This window comes from Antechinus flavipes, chromosome 2 (genome assembly GCF_016432865.1).
Source record: "Antechinus flavipes isolate AdamAnt ecotype Samford, QLD, Australia chromosome 2, AdamAnt_v2, whole genome shotgun sequence".
Lineage (NCBI taxonomy): Eukaryota > Metazoa > Chordata > Mammalia > Dasyuromorphia > Dasyuridae > Antechinus > Antechinus flavipes.
Window position 1 is genome coordinate 473,187,137 of NC_067399.1, and position 22,249 is coordinate 473,209,385.

Genomic DNA, 22,249 nt, shown 5'->3' on the forward strand with positions numbered 1-22,249 from the left:
AGAAGCTAAAAGACTACTGTTGCAATAATTAGGAGGTATTCAAAAAAAAAAAAAAAAAAAACCAGAGCTAAAGAAGTAATCAGGTTACCAACACTTCTCAACATCACTCTGGAATAGCTTTATTAAAAAATCATTACTTAAACCATACAATTTGGTACAAAGAATTTTTCCTATCTGAACTTTCTCTTCTTATCCTAGATTTAGTAATTCTGCTTGTGCATAAGCTTTTCAACTTCATGTAACCAAAATTATGTTTTATCTTTTGTAATTGCCTCTACCCCTTGTTAAGAAAATATTTCCTACTGATATACCTGTAAAAAGCAAATGCTCTGGAACAGAAGTTTTTGCAAGGATCAATGTTGAAAAATTACCCATGCATGTTTTGTCAATAAAAAGCTATTTAAAAAAAGCAAATGATCTGCTTCTCTTCATATTTTTTAATATTATAAACTTCTTTATTAAGATAACACCCATTTTTTATTTATCATAGAATGTGGCATCATTTTATTACTTTGTGTTTGGTTTTGATTTTAAAATTATATTTCATATGCTTTTTCCCCCATCAAAAATGTATTAGGTGCTGATGAAAGCATACAACTTGTTTTCCATGTTGCATTTTCATTTCCTTTCCCGATAAATGTTGATAAGCAAAATTAAAAGAATGTTAAAAAAAAAAACCCAACCCAGAAAACAATTTAGAGAAGTTACAACTTCACTCTTGAGTAAAGCAGTAGTAGAAAGAAAGGAAGAGAAGAAAAAAGCACCTATAAATATTAACTCAATTTGACCTTCACAACAATCGAGAGGTAGATGCTATTATTAGCAACTCCATTTGATTCCATGGCAGAGGTTAAGTGACTTGCTCAGGGTCACAAACTTAGCAAGTGTGTGAAACCACATTTAAACTCAGATCTTTCTGATTACAGGTCCAGTACTCTATTCACTAGGCTGCATAGTTACCTCAAGGAAAATCCAATTAGACACCAATTCCTCTTTTTCTCTCTTTCGTTCTTCCTCTCTGTCTCCAACCTCTCTCTCTCTCTTAACCTTTCAAATTTGATAAAGTTTAGAAATATTTTATGCTCTTATATTTTGTTACACTTTTATAGCTACCATTTCAAGTCACACACATGCTCCAATAATGCAGAGCAAACACATTGCCCTCAACAACCTCCCCGCCATTTGGGGTCCTGACACCGAATACTTCATTTAAGCACCAGAAAATTAAACTCATTTATGCAAATCGATGATTTCTTTCACCAGGTATCAAGCAGGGAACACTGGTTATTACTACTGCTATCTAGCAATAGATTAGTATAGCTTGTTTGTTTTTAAAGTATAAAATAAATTCAAATCAGAGTTACTGAGTCTTTCAAAGTTGTTTTTCTTTAAAACATTGGAGTTATTCTCTTGGAACAAACAGATGGTTCCTTTTCTTCATTTTTCTACTGTCTTGGGGTATAAATTGCTGGTTGAAATACTATGAAAAACTGAGTAGCCGTTGGGACATAGTTCCAAAATGCTCTCCAAAACCAATGAACTAATTCATAGCTCTATCAAAAGTACATCAGTGAACCTGTCCTCCCATAACCTCTGCAACAATGGTTAGTTTCTTTTGTCAGCTTTGCTGATCTGATGTACAAGTGGAACCTCAGCACTGATATAATTTGCATTTCATTCATTATTATTATTATTTTGAAGGATTTTTTAAAAAATGGTTTTTCACGTCTTGGACTTTTTCCTTTAAGAATTGCCTCTCAGGCTTGGAAAGACTTACATGAACTAAGGCTGAATGAAATGAGCAGAACCAGGAGCTCATTATATATTTCAACAACAATACTGTATAAGGATGTATTCTGATGGAAGTGGATATCTTCGACAAGATCTAATTCAGTTCCAATTGATCAGTGATGGACAGGATCAGCTATACCCAGAGAAGGAACACTGGGAAATGAGTGGAAACTGTTTGCATTTTTGTTTTTCTTCCCAGGTTATTTTTATCTTCTGAATCCAATTCTTCCTGTGCAATAAGAGAACTATTCGGTTTTGCACACATATATCGTATCTAGGATATATTAAAACTTATTTAACATGTATAAGACTGCTTGCCATTTAAGGTAGGGGGTGGAGGGAGGGAAGGGAAAAATCAGAACAGAAGTGAGTGCAAGGGATAATGTTGTAAAAAATTGCCCATGCATATGTATTGTCAATAAAAAGTTATTTAAAAAAAACTGCCTCTCAGATCTTTTGACCATTTATCTATTGAGGAATGGTTTTTGTGTTTTATATACATATATGTATATATATATATATATATATATATATATATATATATAAATAAATCAGTTCAAATAAAAAACAAGAGTCTACAGATCTTGGATATTAATCCTGTATCAGAAAAACTTACTCCAAAGATTTTTTCTAATATTCTAAATTACTACTGATTAGAGAAATGAAAATTAAGACAACTCTTAGTGTTATCTTAACACTTCCCCCTTCTCAGATGGTCTATGATGATAATAAATGTTGGAGGGGATATGGGAAAACTGGGACACTAATGCATTGATGGTGGAGTTGTGAACTGATCCAGCCATTTTGGAGAACAATTTGGATGCCCAAAGTACTATCAAAGTGTACTTTCCCTTTGATCCATCAGTCTCACTACTGGGTCTGTATCTCAAAGAGATAATTTTTAAAAAGAGAGAAAAGGACCTGCATGTGCAAAAATATTTGTAGCAGCTCTTTTTGTAGAGGCAACAAACTGGACATTGAGTGGATGCCCATCAGATGGGGAATGGCTGAATAAGTTATAGTATATTAAGGTAATAGAATATTGTTGTTCTATAAAAAATGATGAGCTGGCTGATTTCAGAAAACTCTGGAAAGACCCGGAATTCGATGCTAAGTGAAGTGAGCAGAACCAAGAGAACAATGTATACAGTAACAACAAGATTAGGTGATGATCAACTGTGATGAATTTAACTCTTTTCAACAATGCAGTGATTCAAGGCAATTCCAATAGACTTGGAATGGAAAATGCTAATCACCCCCAGAGAAAGAAAGATGGGGACTGAATGTAGGTTGAAACAGTATGTGCACTTTAAAAAAAATCTTTCTCATGATTTCTTTTCTCTTTTGGTCTGATTTTTCTTGCAGAACATGACATATAGAAATATGTTCAAAAGGACTGCACATATTTAACCTATATCAGATTGCTTGCTGTCTTAGACAGAGGGGGAGTAAGGGAAAGGAGGGAGAAAATTTTAGAACCAAAGTTTTTAAAAAACGAATGTTGAAAACTATATATGTATTTGGAAAAATGAAATACTATTGAGGAAAAAAAATTTTCCCCTCCTAAATTGTTTCCCTTTTAATTTTAATTACACTTGTGCTGAAGCTTTTCAATCTTATGTAATCAAAATTGTTCATCTCATCTCCCACAATTCTCTCATCTTTTATTTATTCAAGAATTCCTCTCCTAGCTTGTGAAGGTTATTTCCTTCCTCATCCCCCCAATTTGTGATTTTATATAGTCATGTATTTATTTAGAGCTTATTGTGGTATATGTGAGGTACTAATCTAAATCTGATTTCTTTCTCATTATTTTCCAGTTTTTACAGAACAGTGACTCCTTACCCAAAAGCCTGAGTTTGGGTAATCACATTTACTTCTGCATGCTGTTTCACAGATGGGCAGGTAGGTAGCACAGCTGAGCCTGAAGACACCTTCCTGAGTTCAAAACATGCCACAGACATTTGCTAGCTATGTGACTCTGGGCAAGTCACTTAATCCTGCTTACCTCAGTTTCCTTATCTGGAGAAGAAAATAGCAAACCACTCCAGTACCTTTGCCAATGAAACTTCAAATGGGGTCACAAAGAGCAGGAAATGATTAAACAAAAGCTATTCACAGATCAACTTTTCTGTTTTTTAAACCAGTATCAAATTGTTTTTATGACCACTCATTCTTCCTTCAGGTTCTGGAAGCTTATTTTGTTTGTCAATTTCCTTCTTTATTATTCTAAGTGTTCTCTATCCTCCCCCAATCCTGCTCAGTTCTCTATGAATTCTCATGTATTTCTATAAAATCTTTGTGTACAAGTCTTCTTTGTCCATTTCACTTAATACTAAAGCTTATTTAATGACTGCTTCTCTCATCTCTTCATCTATTTTGTTCTCTAACACATTTTTTCTCCTAAATAGGTCTATTCTAATTTCCAAGGATTCTATTACTCAGGCAAGGTTTCCCACCTTTTGTTCTAGGCTATTTTTTCTAGAACAGGGATACCTCCCCCATACTTCATAGACTTGTGAATAGATTTTAAGGAGTCTGCATACTTGGGGGAGGAAGGGATATGAATCCACATCCTTATTTTTAGTTACCTCTCACTGAAAGTTGTTATTTCCTTTAGTTATGGATACAAGCAATAAAATATTCTGAAAAGGGATTTATAGGCTTCACTAGATGCAAATGATTCCATGGAATAAAAATGGTAAAGAATTGGTGCTCTAGAACTCACACTAGCTTTTCCTCCTGAGCCATACTACATATCTGTAGTATTTGGTGTCCTCTTCTATTTATTCATACTTTCAGGCTCAATTCCTGATTTGGTATTCTGGGATGCGGTTAAATGTTGCCCCCCCCCTTTTTTTTTACTCTTTCTTGAATAGGGATGTAAGATCCTAACTATTGAGTCTTAACTTTAGTTTTCTGAGTTCTTGCTACTGGCTTTACATTCCACATGCTATACATTCATTCTAGGCTTAGAATCCAGGCTATCTCTGGATGAGGCAGTGCCAGTCTTCATCTTTCCTGGACCTTTCTAGGTCAGACCATTATTTCAATTTTTTAACCTGTCCATATGAGTTTATGCCAGCTGTCTTGGCTGGATCTTTCTTGCAGTGCTAATTCTTTTAGCTTTTTATGTTTGTTTTTAGTGGGAAGAAACCTTTGGCAGGAGGTGCTCACAAATGTTTTGTCTTTATACTTCCTGATCAGATGCTTCCTATATAGCATTACTGAAGTATATTGTTGAAGAACTAAATTCTTTGCATCTTTTTATACTGCCATCTTAAATGCAACTCAATTTAATTAAATTTAAAATTTACCTACTATGTGCAAGGCTCTTCTAAACTATTAGTTTCCCCCCACCCCAAATTGTACCATAGTCACTTTGTACACGTTTATGGGTATACAACTTGTTTTTCGGATACAATATAATTCCTTGAGGGAAGAGACTATTTTATTTTTGTCGTTGGATCTTCATCATCTACTATACTATCTGGCACATAAAACCAGTTAATGGTTAGCTGATATTAATTAAATCCCCTCATTTTACAAATGAGTATCTAAGCCCCAGGAAAATTAAGTGACTTGTCCAAGATCATTTAAGTAGCATGTAGCAGAGCTGGGATTTGAACCCAGATCTTTAATTTCAAATCCAGTACTCTTTTAGCTATAGCATGTTTCCATTTTATAATGAGTAATGTGAAATATAATTGGAAAAGTAGGTTTGTACCAGATTATGGAAGGCCTTAAATAGCATATTCTTGTATTTTATCAAGGAGGCAAGAAGAAATCACTAAAGATTTTTGAACAAGAGTATGACACATTTAGACCTGTGTACTAGGAAGACTTGACAGCTGTGTGAAAAACAGATAGTAACTAATTGGGAAATTCTTATACAAGGAAGGATAGATAAGATGAGATGTTGTAGAAGGAAAACTCAACAAGACAAACTGACTAGATATGGAAGACTGACGGAAAGGAAGAGTAAAACAAACTCCTAAGTTTTTAGCCTAAAAGATGGATGATGGTACTATTAACAGCAACAGCTAAGTTGGGAGGATGACAGCAGGTTTAAGAAGGAAGATGAGTTCAATTTTGGACATGTTGAGTTCATGACACCATGGGATATCTAGATAGAGATGTCCAGTTGGAGGCGCAACTCTAGGAAAGATGATGGGCAAGATATAAATTTGGGATGCAATTAAAGTGCTAACTGGACTCATGGGAACAGAGAACACCAAGGAAGATGTGCATATAGAGATAAGAAAACAGGACTAAGGTAAAAACTTGAAGGTGGTACTAAAGGGAAAGAAAGAAGAAAATGAACTACACTAGAAAGAGTGGCTAAGAGAAGAGACTAGAGCAGGTAGTGGCATGGACTCTAAAAGAGAAAGGAATATCCAGTAGAGGGGAGCAATCAACAGAATCAGATGAAACAAAATCATTTAAAAAGTAAGAAAAATCCAGAAATTCAGTAATTAAGAGGCCACTTATCACAGATTTAGATTAAAGACTGGCAGTGATTTTAAAGGTCATTGTGCCCAACACCACGATTTTACAGATAAGCAAACTGAGACCTAGAGAGGAATGTGCTTTGCCCAGGGACAGAAATAGCTAGTAAGTAACACAGGTAGAATTAAAACAGTCCATCCAGAAGTTAAATGCAGCCCTCTATTCACTACACCCATGTTACCATGAGGAGATGGAAGGGGCAGAGGAATGTTGATACATGCTGTGACAAAGAATACTACTAATTTGATTAAAATATTTCAAACCTGAAAAAAAACATGTAAACATCCCATTTCAAACACTTCTAGTTACATTTTAAATTTGTAACCATTCTTTAAAAATCAATTCAAATGCCATCTCTTCTACGAAACATTTTATGATCCCATAAGCTGATAATCACTTTATCTTCAAACCTCAAAGAATGCTTTGTTTTCTAACTCTCTAGTGAATTTTTCCATGTAATTGTGTGGAGCTATATGTGTTTCCAACTTATTCCTCTATTAAACTGAGGATTTTTTCAGTAGAGATTGCATCTTTATATTTTGCATTTTACCACAGTGCTCTTGCACAAGATATGTAATAAATGTTTGTTGCTCATATTGTATATGTACCTCTGAAAGGCCCTTTTCTAAGAGAATCAATTTGCTTAAAACTGCATGTTTTGGGGGGGGAAGGGGAGACAGTAAACATGTTCACTGCAGAGTGAGACAAACTACCTTTTGAAAGTAAATAACCATCTGTTAAACTTCTCTTTCTTACTCTTGGTTCTAAATTAAAGATTATTCTAATGGAATGAAGAACATTTTTTAGAAGCTCTGAGTCAAAGATTTTTATGGATAAAATTAAACAATAAGAAAGCTCCTATGGTATCCTAAGTCCTGGTAGACTACGAAAATACAGAAGATGCTACAGTCAAGCGTCTGTATGTACTGGTGTTCTACAGTCATTTCAACTCCAAGACGTTAGCTTCCAAGTCAGTTAGCAAGAATAGAAGATCATCTTAAAGTATATCAAGCTACCTAAAGCAGCTGGTGCCAAAATTACAGCAATGCTGCAGGAGATTTGAATCTAGATCTTCCTAACTTTGAGGTCAACTATAGCTATACATATTTTGTCTTGTTTTATTTAGAAGGTTTTTAACATAACGATTTTAGAATTGTAGAAACAAAACAGTGTCAGGGTACTGCTAAAGCTCAAGGTTAATGCCAAAGATATTTTCTCTTACTGTGTTTCAGAGTGAATGAATCTGCTCTCATGAAATTCTAGTCTTGATTTTTTGGTAGGATGGAGATTAAGAAGCTTTAGGATTAACAAGAGCTGAAATTTATATGATGCTTTAAGGCTTGTATCTAACTTTATATATAATATTTAATTTAGTATTCACAATGAACATTTTAAAAAGGCATTACAGAACAGGAAACTGAAGCTGATTTTTTTTTCATGAACATCAAGCTAATAATAAGTGTTGGATGCAGGTTATGAACCCAAGATTATCTTGACCCCAAGGTCAGCATTTTCCACTATGCTAGCCTGACTTATTGTACCATCATGTCTCTCAATAAAACATTAGAAAGATAAAAGGGCTAATGGCAAGTGTCACTGAGACAAGTAACCAAAGAAAGTGTTGTCTTAAAAGGAATTTTAAGTTGTTTTTCTGGACGTGTTTTTTAATGACCTTTGATACATGCCAATAGTCAATTTAGCAAATCATATAATAAACACACAAAGATTAAGTGATTTCCTAAGAGTAAGACACCTGCTAAAGAACAAACTTCCTTTTCCACTAGAAGTGCTACATTCAAATTTCCCCAAATTTTCATTATTTTCCTTGAAATTTTGATCCTTTAGAACAAAAACGGAGAAGTGGCCAAAATACAAAGCAGAGAAGCTGTGAACTGGCTAAATCTTTCTGGAAAGAAACATCAAACTTTGTTAACAAAGATCACAAATTGCCCATATTTTTTGATTCAATGATCCCACTGCTAAGCATATATAAAAGTGAAGTTCAAAAAACTTAGAAAAAAAGATACATAAGAACAATGTTAATGGAAAAAACAAAACCAAAAAAGAATGCTGTGTAATTACAAAAGCCAACTTTGGCACAGGAAGGATTCAAGAATACATCTTCCCACCCTAGTTGGAGAGATTATGTGAAGGGATGTCAATGTTTAACAATTGGCTCTCTAGGAAAAAGAAAGTGTATAGGAAACACTTTAAAATCTTCTCCTTTGCCTTAAGTCCAGATAATCAACAAAACAACAGTCAAACCAATTTCCAAGGGATAAATACTCTCAATGAAAATTTAACAATCAGGTTGCCCCAAGGAATTGACTTCAAAATACTGTGGGAAAGGAATACTGCATAGATTAGTGTAGTTGCTCTGCAGTTTTACTGAATTGACTTTTTTCCTTTGTTATAAAGCAAGGTTCTTTAAAGGAGAAAGGGATAGATGTAGAAATTAAGTTAGTATAAAAACAAAAGATTTTTAAAAGTAAAAGATTTTAACATCTGGGTTCTAGTTACAACCCTGATGCTAAATGAACTGTGTGACCTTAGGCAAAAAGCTTTCTCTTTGAGAGCTTCCACACCTGTAAAATGAAGCCACAGGTAAATTAAATGATCTTTAAGGGCCTCTTTCAGTTCTAAAATTCCATCATTATCAATGATAAGGGAGGGAGGACACTGCTTAAACAATCTTACAGCTGACATCAATGTTTAAACCATCACAAATGTCTTGATTTTGAAAACTAATTTTTTTTGGGGGGGAGTAAATAGTATTTTATTTTTTCCAATTACATGTAAAGATAGTTTTCAACATTCATTTTTATAAGATTGTGAGTTCCAATTTTTTTGGTCTCCTCTCCCATTATCCTGCTCCCAAGAAGATAGCAAGCAATTTAATATAGGTTATACGTGTGCAATCATGTAAACATATTTCTACCCTAGTCATGTCACACAAGAAGAAATAGAATAAAAGAGAAAAGCCACAAAAAACCCCTAAAAAGATGAAAACAGGATATACTTTGATCTGTATTTAGGTTCTAGAATTCTTTCTCTGGATGTGGATAACATTTTCCATCAGAAGTTTTTTGGAATTGTCTTAGATCATTGCATTGTCTAAATCGATCACAGTTGAGTATCATACAATGTTGCTGTTACTATGTACAATGTTCTCCTGGTTCTACTTACTTCACTCAACATCAGTTCATGTAAGTCTTTCCAGGGTTTTTTTTTTTTTTTTTTTGCCTGCATCATTTCTTAGAGCACAGTCAAGAAGACCTGCATTCAAATTTGGCTTCAGACACCTAATTATCTCTGTAACCATAGACAGTCACTTTATCTCTGTTGACCTTATTTCCTCATCTGTAAAATGGGGAAAGGAAATAGCACCTCTCTCTCAAAATTGATGTGAGAATAAAATTAGAATGCATTTTAAAATACTTCTCAAACTATAAAACACTATACAAATGATGACTATAAATATTATCATTACCCTTATATTACAGATAAGAAAACTGGGGCAAACAGAGGTTAAGAGTCTTGCTTAGAATTACACAGCTAGTAAGTTTGAGTCTGGACTTCAAATAAGGTCTTCCTGAGTCCAGATCAATTAAGAACTTTATCTACTGTGAAAGTTAGCTGGCTCTCTCTTATTTTTCCATGAAATGGCAACCTAATACCCAACAAAGTGTCTTACCAGAGTAAGAATGAATCATACTGACTTTACCCATATAAACACTTCAAACTAATAGTCTGTGTTTAGGACTAGGAGAAACTTAAAAGTTATTTTAATTGAACGGATGATCTAATCTCTAAACCTCACTTATGTGCAACCTTCCCCTTATCCCTATTACAATGCTTGCAGGAAACATATTCCCCAGTAGTAGTATTCTGGATTTAGTAATTATAACTGTCCCATGTGTGCTCAGTCGTCTTATCCTAAATCACAGCTGGAAGAGATGTCTTTAAAGTACTTTTTTGGTACTAAAATTACATGCTATTATTGATGAAGGGAAGGTCACTATTTAAAAAACTTTTCAGGTAATATCAGTGTATTTGTTTAAACTCTTTCACAAATGCCTTAATTTGAGGGACTGATAACTTCTAAGAATAAGAAATAATAAAACAATGAGATTTTATGTCAAAAACAATAAATCTTGTCACTTTATCTTGAATTTTCTAGACAAAATAGTAAGAGTTTAGTCTTCAAAACTGAACTTACATAATCCAAATCATATGGAAGTTATAAACTCTCTGAACCTTATTTCCTCACTTTTCAAAATGAGGATAATAGTATTTGCAAAAGGTTATCACAGAAAAACTTTATGAACCATAAAAGTGCCATGTAAATGTGAATTATAACAATTAACATATAGTACTTTTTACTAATGAGATATTTCATTTGAGCCTCAGAACAACTCTATGTATAGTGTTGGTATTATAGTATTACTCCAGTTTTATAGATGGGGAATCTGGTAGCTGGTAATATGGAATTTGTGCAGAGGTTGGAGCTATTAGAGATCTGAGTCTAACAGCTGCTTTCAAAGTAAAAAAATAATGAAGATATTCTCTCAGAAACTCAGTTTCACTTGATATGAAAATTACAATACTTCTAATACCAAACTTATTGTTTTGAGGATTGAATCTTTGTAAACCTTAAAATTTGTATAAATGAACATAAACTCCATATGACAGCTCCAGGAATATTACTACGAGTACCTGGTTTTACTATTTCTATACTACATGCCCTGTCCCTGCTGCCCCTCATTAAAATCCTCCTCCTGGTGAAGACCATGCCAACTCTAGTAAGTTCTACTAGGGTAGATGCCATACTCCAAATAACAAAAGACTGCAAGACGGTCTAAGGACCAGCTTGATTAAGTTTGGAGAGGTCATTACCAATGAGCAAGCTGACTATTATGTAAAATTTTTTCAATACCAATAATTCATAATCATGTATTCTGGATAAAATCACAGATCTTTGCATGCTATCATCTAGTCATTAAAAACTGTGAACATAAAAAAGCCTTTAGAAGCCTTTGAAATTTGTATGTTAAATTTAGTATATAGTTTAATTGTTTTTTTAAACAAGTTGATATGCAATAAACATAGAATTTCACATATAATTTTATTATTTTCTATTTTGTATATTGAGATGTGTTTGTTCTGGTATTTCTTAAATTCAGAAAAACAAATATTTTTTAAAAAGGCACTTAAATTTTAAGTTTAATTTTTTAAAAAATCCAATATGTCTGCCTCTCCTTTTACATTATTAAAACACTATAATTTATATTACTTGATAACATCTAAATCAAATGAAAAATACCTACCTGACTACAAAGTTTTTTGGGTTGTCATTGAGATATTACATAACTTTTTATAAGTCTTTTAAGCAGACAAAGCTATTATGTGAAACCTAGTCATAGTCTTTATATATGGACAACAAAATATCATTTACTTGGTAGTGTATCTGATGATGGGTATTTTGAATAGAAAATGTCAAAGAAGTTCTTGGATGTTGCACAGTGAAAGGGAATGGATATTCAAAAAAGCTATGAATGCTAGGGGAGCACAAGCACTTAACCTAGAAAAGCTTCAAGTACTGATTTGGGGATGGCTTTATTTGTGTCATTGGAGAGAAAGGAGATGTCAGTCACCAGAAAATTGGCTACCTAACAGAAGATGTCTGCCTAGCAATACTTCCCACCACCTCCTAAGGCACTGAGAGATGGTGGTACAGGGCAATAAATGAAGTATCCAAACCACTGAAATCATGGAACTTGGAAATGTTAAAAAGATAAGATAAATCATATTTAGATAGCACTTTAAAAGCTTACAAAATGCTTCTCTTGGTATTAAAGTATAAAAGACTTGATGCAAATCTGCCAAGATAAAATATTCCTATTCTAAAAGCCTGGAAATATCTTATAAGGTGGATCTGTTGGGGGGAAAAAAAAAAAAACTCTTCCTCTGCTACAGACTTGTGATTGATTACACATTAGATGTAAGATTAACTCAGTAAATACCAATCCAGGAGTAAAAAATAGAGAGGACAATATTTACTGGTCTTAAAAGTACCATGAGAAATAAAACATGTTTTAAAGAAATTCCCAAATATAAATTTTAAACAATTTAATTAGGTGACCTAAAATTACATAGTACCATCCTTTATAATACAGATTAACACTGAAACAGCTTAAAATACATTTGAAGTAATAAAAAGATAAGCTTGTTAACTTGTTATGAAGGGGCATACCTCCATGTTTGATCCAATGATTAGCAGTCATCACTTACAGAATCAAGGACCAAAGAAGCATAGCCTCATAATACATATTACTCTTCTTCATTTACAGGTAAGGGCAAATTGGTCTCCTCTTTTTTTTCACACACAGCACTCATATTTTTCAATTCAAGACTTTTGAGCACATTAACAAGAATGCACTCCTTCATCACCTCTTACCTTACAGAACTCCTCAATTCTTCAAGATGCAGAGACTTTTCTTTCTTTCTTTCTTTCTTTTTTTTTTTTTGGGGGGGGGGGGAAGAACTATTTTCTTCCCATCACTAAACACAGGACCTAGCACTTGGAAAATATCTTAACAAATGCTTGTTGACTTGATTGACTGAATGCCAACACAGTACAGGAACATCTGATTTGAAGTCTTAAAAAAACTACATTGTACTGTATGTTTTGATATTTTAAAATTATTCTGAGTATCTAAAAATGATTTATTTTGTTAACGTTCTATTACATGACTATTAACCCCCCCAAACACACAATTTCCTTATCCATATTCAGATATACGAAGGTGTGACATGTAAAGAGGATTATATTTGTTCTCTGGAGGGCAAAGTTATGTGCAATGTGTGGAAGTTGCAAAGAAGCTGACTTAAGATTGATTTCAGGAAAAATTCCCTTGCATCTGGCGCTAACTACAGGGTAGAATGGGCTGACCTCAGAGATGATAGGTTTCCCTTCTCTGGAGTTTTCAAGCAAATGCTGAAAAATCTGTTATCTGGTATGGTGGAGAAGAGAGTGATGTTCTTTCTGTTAGTAGTTGAACTACATGACCTTATGTCCCTTCCAACTGTGAAATTCTCTGGAATCCTCTAAATAGGTGGAATTTCCAAATGTCAAATGATTAAACCAGCATACATTAAAATTTACTAAAAGTGGAATGTGCAAAAAAAAGTCTTTAGATTTAAAATATGAAGATCTCTATTGGGATTTTTTTTTTTGCTAACTAGAATTGGATTTCAATGATTCCATGAAATACTTGCAACAAGTTAATAATTTTTTGCAAAGCTGATAAAACTGATTTCTTTTCACAAAGGCAAAACCCTCTGATACATATTAAGAAATCATTTTCTTAATCATTTACTTGAGAAAAAATGTAGTTATACATGTAAAATGAATGAATTTCTATTATAAAATTTTTATGCAGAACCGTAAGTACAATTACAACATAATTTTAAACTGTTAAGATACAAAGAAAAATTTATATGTGGGTAGGAATCTAAGCACATAAAGTTTCTAATAAAGCAACATAAAATGTATCTTTACTTTAGACAGCACAGAACCTTATCTTAGGTTATTTAGAACTCAATTGATTGCTGATTCAGGGAAAATGTGAGTTGACACAATGTAATTTTGGCATAATGCAAAAAAGTCAAGTTCAAGCTTTAACCAAATATGTTCTAATAGATCATTTTTTTGTGGGAACTGAGAAAGGAAAAAAGGTGAAGGAAGTTGATGATAATGAAGACTAGGAAATTTGCAATTTGCATTGTTTCCTTTTTTTTTTTTTTTAAATCCCTCAAAGCCTATTAATGTGAGCACAGTATTTTTCAAAAGGTGCTATAAAAGTCAGAGTAATATTCTAATTTGAAATTATTTTTCAGTTGATGTTTCTCAATTATGTATAACTTTTTTGTAATTACCAAAAAAGTGTAGAACAGTAAAAGATGGAATTGCATAAATATAAACCTGTAAATATATAGGATTCAAAACACTGAAAGTAAAAACAAAGTAAATTTGTATAAGGTCAGTAGTCTTTCCAAAGAAACAATAAATACACCATATGTGAACCAAAAAGATTCCTAGCATTCTGCTGTCTAATCAGAAACTGCATTCAATGGTAGTTAATTATTATTTTCCTGAGGACCTTTTTGAAAAAGATAATTGTTTTAATAATACAATGGCATTTCAACTAGAAAAATATAGTTTTATGATACATTTCTATGTCTTGTATTACTTTTGCTCTCGGAAGGAATTTATTTGTTTTTTAAAGAGTGACTTTTAAAAATGACCAATATAACTAAGAAGAAAAGTACAAGACTACTATAACTAACTAAATGAATCAACAACAAAATTTTTGCCACCCTATGAATCTGGTTATAACACACAGTGGGACTCAAATTGTATTCCTTATACAGTGATATATAGTAACATACACATCCTTCTTTCAACAGTGACTAGGAAGGTATTCTGAAAAGGGACTAACTTAACTAATACTAATATTTTTACTCTTTGGTAGTGTGAAATAGAAAGTATTAACTAAGAGAGTTTTTCTGAACTTCATAACTTTATTCAGTTTGTACAACTCTAAAGGCATGTTTAATTAAAAGTTAACTACACCAAGTAAATTTATTTTAAAAGTCACTTTTATCTTTCCTCACTCAATGCCCTCTGCCTCCAGGACTTGAGAAAGGATTTTAGGGAAAAAAAATTTGGATCACTACCTGCTTCATTATGCTATTCTTTGTAGTTTACAATTTTTTCATGAGAGTCTATAAACCAAAAGTCCTGAATAGCTATATTCTCTTCATTTCTTTCTTCCAGTCTAAGGAGCAAAAACATGTGAAAGGAAACAAAAAACCAGACATCCTGTGGCAATGCTGAACGCTACCAGTAGGACAAGTCTCATATATGTCCCAGCTCAGAACTTCCCCCTTTTTATCACAAGGCACCACAAAGATCCACATTATTACCACACTGTCTATTCAGGTCTGCTTTTTCAACATTTATCTTAGACTCAACTCTCAACTCTTTTCATGACACAGAAATGGATTCCGAGAGCTAGGAGAACTCCAGTCTTGTTCAGAGTACTAATACATACACACCCTAAATAGGTCACTGCATAAGCTTTTGAAACTATTTTGGTCTAGCAAGTAAATATTACTTTTCAAACAAGTTGCAGTTTACTGTGTTATTTACAGTCATTTTTGATCCTTTAACCTACAAGGTACACTAAATCTTAGTACACTTCACATTTTCTTAAAATTACATGACGTTAAAATATTTCTAATTGGCAATACAAAATACACTTCTAACAAGACCGACACAAGAAATTAGAGGTAATATTAAAGTTATAAAAATAAAGGGACTAAATTTATTGTAAAGGAAGAAAATTAAAAACATCCCCACTTTTTGTTTTGTGAATTCTGGGGACAATATCGCAGCATTTTTGAGCCTGTTTGGGGCTTCGGAGATCACCTTTGACTGTTTTTTGGTGACTCTTACAGGGAGTTCCTCGAAGCCCTACCCCCACGCTGACCCCCTGTAATTTCACTGTTTCAACGAGTGGCTTTTGTGCCTAGGCCTCGCCGGGATCGGGGGAGGGGAGGGAGCTCAAAGGCAACTCTTGCGCCCTCCGATTTCGCGGACTCGAACCTGCGCGTGTAAGCCCCAAGTCAGCGTCACATTGTGTGGGTGAGGCCGCCGGTGAGAAGGCCCCTGCAAAATCAATTTACCTCCTCCCCCACCACTCCTACCCCCAGAAGGCTGGGCGGCAGCGGCGGCCGGATTAGTAAGGCAGGCCGGTTTCCAGGCTCCCGGCCTCGAGGTCTGGGCCAAGACCCTGAGGGGCCAGGCCGAAGCGCGGAGTCCTCCCGCCCTCTCACCTCCCTGCGTGAATGCAGATCCCGGCCCACCCGCTGTCCATAGTCCCCAGCCGTACCTTTGGCGAGGGCCACAGTGGAGTTTTCCGTGTCGATGGTGTATAGGATGCCCTCGTAGCGGATCTCCGCCTTGGAGATAAGGCTGATCTTGCTGCCGATGTAGGGGGTCCCTCCACTCATGGCGCCGCCCCGGCCCCCGCCGCCCCCGGAGCCCGGGCAGGATCCTTAGCGAGGTCGATCCGCTGCCGCTGCTGCTGCCGCTGCTCCACTACCACCCCCAACTTCGTCCCACTACAAATTGGCCCTCCTGGCCTCGGCCCCGGCCCGCTTCGCCGACTACTGCAGCCGCCTCTCTCCCAACATGGCCGCCCTTCGCTCCGCTTCGCTCGCCCCGCTCCGCTCGCTCGCTCCTTCCCCCACCCCCCTTCAACCAGCCAAATAGCCTTCCCTTCCCCCTCCCACAAGCCGCGGCGGCGGCAGCGGCGGCGGCGGCGACAGCGGCGGTAGCCGAAGGGAATGCCGGGAGGAAGCAATCCCGTTCTGTCTCGCGAGATCTCTTCAAGTCGGACTTTTTTGCGTGGGGTCGTGGTTGCCAGTTCGTGAAAGAGAAAATGTCCTGCCTCGGCTTCCTGACTTCGCCGCGAGGAACTCAAGCGCGTGTTACCTCCGGGCCCCGGAAATGAGTTACGGTAAACGAAGCCCCTGGAACCCGCACCGTGCTTCTTCTCCTTCGTAGCGCTGGGCAATCTGCGAACCTAGAGAGCACATTTCCGGGGATGCCAGATTGGCCGAAGCCTCTGAGCACAGACCCCCGTTTGCCTGGGAGCTCCTCGATGGCCCCTTTCTGAGAGGATAGAAGAAAGCCATTGTTGACTATTTGGTTTCATGTCCCTTAACGAGGGAAAACTGGACATTTCACAACATGTCCTGCCTTTCTTAGTTTGTTATGCATTATCTTCCATCCTGCTTATCACGGCCCAGCCTTGTACTCTCATTTCCTTTTCTTTGCACTGGCAAAATAGCTGGAATATACTTTTTTCTAAGTTGGGTTTCTTAGAAACTCTTTGCTTTCAAAAGGCTCAAATAAAGCCTTCAACAAGAAGCTTTGCCTGATATTCCCTATCTCTAAGTGCCTACCTACAAAACAGTCACTATGTATTTTGTTATATACCTAGATATGTACGTGTTGTGCTCTTCCCTCCTCCCCACCCCCCAATATAATGTAACCTTGTGTTCAAGTGGCCTGATTGGTAGAATTTAGAACTGAAAGACACTTCCATTTTAGGGATAAGGAAACTAACCTGTTTGAGAGAGCAAGTAATTTGCCTGTGGTCACACAAACATTTTAATTTTGGTGTTTATTAAGTGCTTGCGAAGTGCATTCATTCTGTTAGGGGGTTGAGGAAAACACCAAAAAAAAAAAAGACTGCCAGTCAGACATCACCCTCCAGAAACTTTTGTCCTCTTAGGGAGAAAAAGCTTGTAATATTTATATACACACATGCGTATGTACATGAGGTAAAGGGATCAGGAGGGTTCTCCATAGGTGATAAAACCCAGTTTGAAGCTTGCAGAAAGTTAAAGATAGTAAGAAATTGAGATGAGAGATGTACGTGGGAGAGAGAGTCATTAAAAGGCACAGAGTTTGGGAAACGGCAAATTGATCCATTTGCCAGAAACATAAAGATTTGAAGGGGGAGAGGTATGAAATAAATCCAGAAAGGCTATAGTCTGGAACCAAATTATTCAGGGCTTAAAATGTCAAGCTCACAGTTTGTGTTTTATCTTTAGCCTTAGGAAGCTTGAGAATATACTTGAACAGAACAGTGATATAATCAGATCTGAATTTTAAGAAAATTATTTTGGCAGCTGTGTGGATGATTGATTGGTTCAGTCTCTCACTTGTTTTCTTTAGTCTTGTAAACAGTTTCCCTAAGTTTCTCTCTCTCTTTTTTTTTTAATGAGACATTACATATAATCTACTATCCTCTGTGAGATTTACAAAGGATTTTTTTCCCTAAACTGTTGTTGTATGCTGTCATCTTTCTCCACCTGGTCAAATGTTGGTCTTCTCTTTATGTCAAATAATTTATGCTTATTTGTGATTTCATTGGTAGACTGGTAGAACTTCAGAGTGAGAAAACTAGTATTGCAGATCAGCATTTCCTCTACTTCTTGCCCAGAGAGCTGCCCAATGTGTGTTCTAAGCAGGACTTGAGCTCCTGACTATGGCCAGCATTCTACCCACTAGCCCTTAGCAATAGATTTAAATTAGTTAAACTTGTTTTGAAAAGTGTTAGCAGTGCAGATTTCCTCTGGTCCATTTCCCATTTTTTGGGGGGGCCAATAACTAAATATATCAGAGTCTCATTGTTTAGTTGAATTTTCTCTAGTTTTTATTTCTCCTAATGGAATGTCTTTGTATAAAACTCAAGAACCATTTTAGCATGAAGCTTTTCCTGATTCCCCAATATGCTGATGTTTCCTTCCCTAAATTATCTTATTTTATGTTATAGTTATAGTTATAGATGTATATATATATATATTTTTTTTTTTTGCTGAATCTAAACTCCTAGAGGTAGTTCTAAACTCCAAACTCTGTTTAGAGTGGTCATCTCATACTCATGTATAAAATGGAATTGTCCTGTGTCTACCCATTTTCAAAATTTCCCTATTTCTCTTGCCACATATTAGGTGCTGAATAAGTTCATATTGATTTGATTTGATAGAGCAAAATTAAAACTTTCTCTTTTAACAATGTTTTATATCCATATATCAAATTCAAGATTTTTTGACATTAGAATCTTGTTTGGAAATTTTCATTGCAAATATTAAGTATAAAACAGAATGACAATTCCTTGTCCAAAGTGTTCATAATGGCAAGAGATCCAAATTGAAAATGGATTCTCCAGAAAAGATGATGTACTCCAAATATCCAGTTTTAGTTGACATTTTGCTGATTGTATTAGTTATAGAACACTGCAAAATCTCTTAAATGACACCCTTTTTAAAAATGGACAAATCTATCTAGGTAAGAATACCTAAGTGGATGAATGATTTCTACTTAGGTATGAATATTCATTTGGATGGACAATCTATAGAACTTGTCTGTCAATATACATATGTATCTGGAACAGACACTATAAATGGAAAATTAGCTCATGATTTGAGCAAGAGCAGAAAATTGGGTTTGTGTAGGATATTTTGCAGTGCTGTTATAATCCAACTTCTCCCTTAAATAAAGATGTAGATTATAAAAAACATATTTTTTGGTGCTCATTATACTTTTTAAGTTATTCGGACATTATAGTTTCCATAGATTTTTAAGTTGAGGATCACCCAAAGGACAATGATAAGGTATATGGTGAATATAAGCAGGTTGGGGAACATTAAAACTAAGAAATATGAAGGAGAAGCCATGTAAAAGATGTTATCAGAGAAATGTATGACTCAAAAAGAAGATAAACTGTTAAATATAAATCATGAACTAGTATGCCCCATTAATATTCTCTCTCTCTCTCTCTCTCTCTCTTTTTTTTTTTTTTTTTTTTTGGCTGAGGTTAATTGGGGTTAAGTGACTTGCTCAGGGTCACACAGCTAGGAAGTATTAAGTGTCTGAGATCATATTTGAACTCAGGTCCTCGTGACTTCAGGGCTGATGCTCTAGCCACCACCTACCTTTGCTCCCATTGGTATTCTTAACTATATATATCCATATATATCTTTCTAAGAGAACACAAGAAAGGCTCCCAGGATAGTGGGTAGACTCTGGTAAATTTATGAGAAGACAAGAATCAGAGTCATCCAGGGTGGGCAGGACTGGTTAGTGTGCAATGGACATTATTGGAAGCAACAATCTCTTGAATGAGATCCTTACAACCATTAGAATTGAATTGTAGCTGTGTGGATAGGAAGAGAAAGTATTAAATAATCCTGGCCAGAAACAGTGAAGTGAGGGCCTGATTTAGATGTTGGTCATGTAAGTGAAGAATAGTGGAGAAATGTGGAGTCATCAAGATTTGGCGATTGATTGATGGAGGTAGAAGTAGGGAGTTAGTTGAAGGTGTCATGCTAAGAACAGGATTGACTAGAAAAATGGTGATTCTATCAACAGAGATGGGGAAATTTTGAGGGTGGGCAGATATAGAAAGTAATAAGTTCCATATTAGACAATTGAGTTTGGGATTTCCAGCATGGCTATGGAATCCAGGAGAGAATTAGGACCAGATAGCTACATTTGGAGACCATTAGCAGAGAGATGATGATTGAATTTATGAAAACTAATGAGATCACTAAAAGAGAAGGTAAAGACAGTGAGAACAGTAATATTAAATAGAATACCACTTAAAATTTGGCAGACTTTGCTAAACATTAATGACTTGACTGATTCTTCTTGTGCAGCAAAATAACTATATGGATATATATACATATATTGTATTTAACATATATTTTAACATATTTAACATGTATTAGTCTACCTGCCATCTTGGGGAGGAGAGAGGGGGAAGGAGGGGAAAAATTGGAACAAAAAGTTTTGCAATTGTCAATGCTGAAAAATTACCCATACATTTATTTTGTAAATAAAAAGGTATTAAAAACCAAACAAACCATTAATGACTGATCTTGGCTGTATGTGATAAAACACACTTCACTTTTTTTCTACTGATAGGTGGGGGACAATAAATGTGGAATATTGTATTGAATTGGTTTGAGAGTTGGTTTGAGGGGTTTTTGGCTTTTTATGTTACGAGAAAATTTTTTTTTTTTAACTTTTTATTTTCAAAACATGCATGTATAATTTTCCAACATTGACCCTTGCAAAACCTTGCAAATTTCTGCCCCCTTCCCCCGACATCCTCCCCTGGATGAAAAGTAATCCAATATATGTTAAACATGGTAAAAAATATATCTTAAATCCAATATATGTATGCATATTATGTAATTATCTTGCTGCACAAGAAAAATCAGATCAAAAATTTAAAAAATGAAAAAGAAAACAAAATGCAAATAACAACAAAAAGAGTGAACATGCTATGTAGTGATCCACACTCAGTTTCCACAGCCCTCTTTCTGGATGTAGATGGCTCTCTTCATCATAAGATCATTGGAACTGGCCTCAATCTTCTCATTGTTGAAAAGAGCTGCGTCCATCAGAATTGATCATCATATAATCTTGTTACCCTGTACAGTGGTCTTCTGGTTCTGCTCATTTCATTTAGCATCAGTTCCTGTAAGTCTCTCCAAAGTTGTCTGTTCATATCATTTGACCATTTGCCAATTGGAGAATGGCTTGAAACAAGAACATCTTTTAGAGAAATATATTTGGAAATGACTGTATTGCAAAAACAGCAGAGAGAAATACACGTTTGTTAAAAAGAGAAGGGTGTAGAAAACTGAGAGGATTCGGGAAAGAACCTTAGGGAATCCCACAGTAAAAAGGATAGGATATAGATGTAGGCAGTAAGTAGAAGGGTCAGAATTTGAACCTATTTCCTGATGTTCCTATATTCTATGCTCTTTATATTATACCAATCTCTTTGACTGTAAAGTGTTCTGAAATACATTCTTCATTTTTCTATGGGAGACAGCATATTGTCCCTGTTTTATAGATGGGAAAACTGAGTCCCATATAAGAGAAGGGATTTTCTTACCCAATATGGAAAAATAAGTATATTTGGAGGTACAAAACTTGGGTTTGACTCTAGGCTCTGTTATTCTCTTTGTAACAAGGGACAAGTTTCTTAACATCTTTGCATTCCAATTTTCTCCTTTATAAAATTATGGCTAGATTTTTGTTCATAGTTTCATAGGACTATATGTAATCTGGAAGGTCCCTTGCAGTTTTAAATTCTATGACTCTTTTAAGATTTTGATTTGGAACTCAAACTCAGATTTTCTAGCTGAATTCATTGTTATTTTCACTATACCATTTTATTAGATTAGCTAGAAATAGAATTTTAAGCAGTAATGTGATGATTATTAACTTTTTTCCCCACAGAAATTCAACTGTATAATTCCTCTTTGCCTTCAGTAAACATCTACACTTTCCTGA

General features: G+C 35.2%; 1 protein-coding gene across 2 annotated transcripts in view; it reads right to left on the bottom strand.

Annotated features, from left to right (window-relative positions):
* The window catches only part of LSM14A (LSM14A mRNA processing body assembly factor), a 55,944-nt gene extending 39,275 nt beyond the window's left edge, over positions 1 to 16,669 (bottom strand). Inside the window, exon 1 of one of the 2 annotated variants that reach the window (XM_051979727.1) lies at positions 16,257 to 16,669. In XM_051979727.1, the coding sequence (XP_051835687.1) occupies positions 16,257 to 16,377 (121 nt within the window). In that variant the 5' untranslated portion in view covers positions 16,378 to 16,669. The remainder of the gene's footprint in view (positions 1 to 16,256) is intronic. The other variant, XM_051979725.1, reaches the window with a different exon arrangement.
* Between the last annotated feature and the right edge of the window lie 5,580 nt (positions 16,670 to 22,249).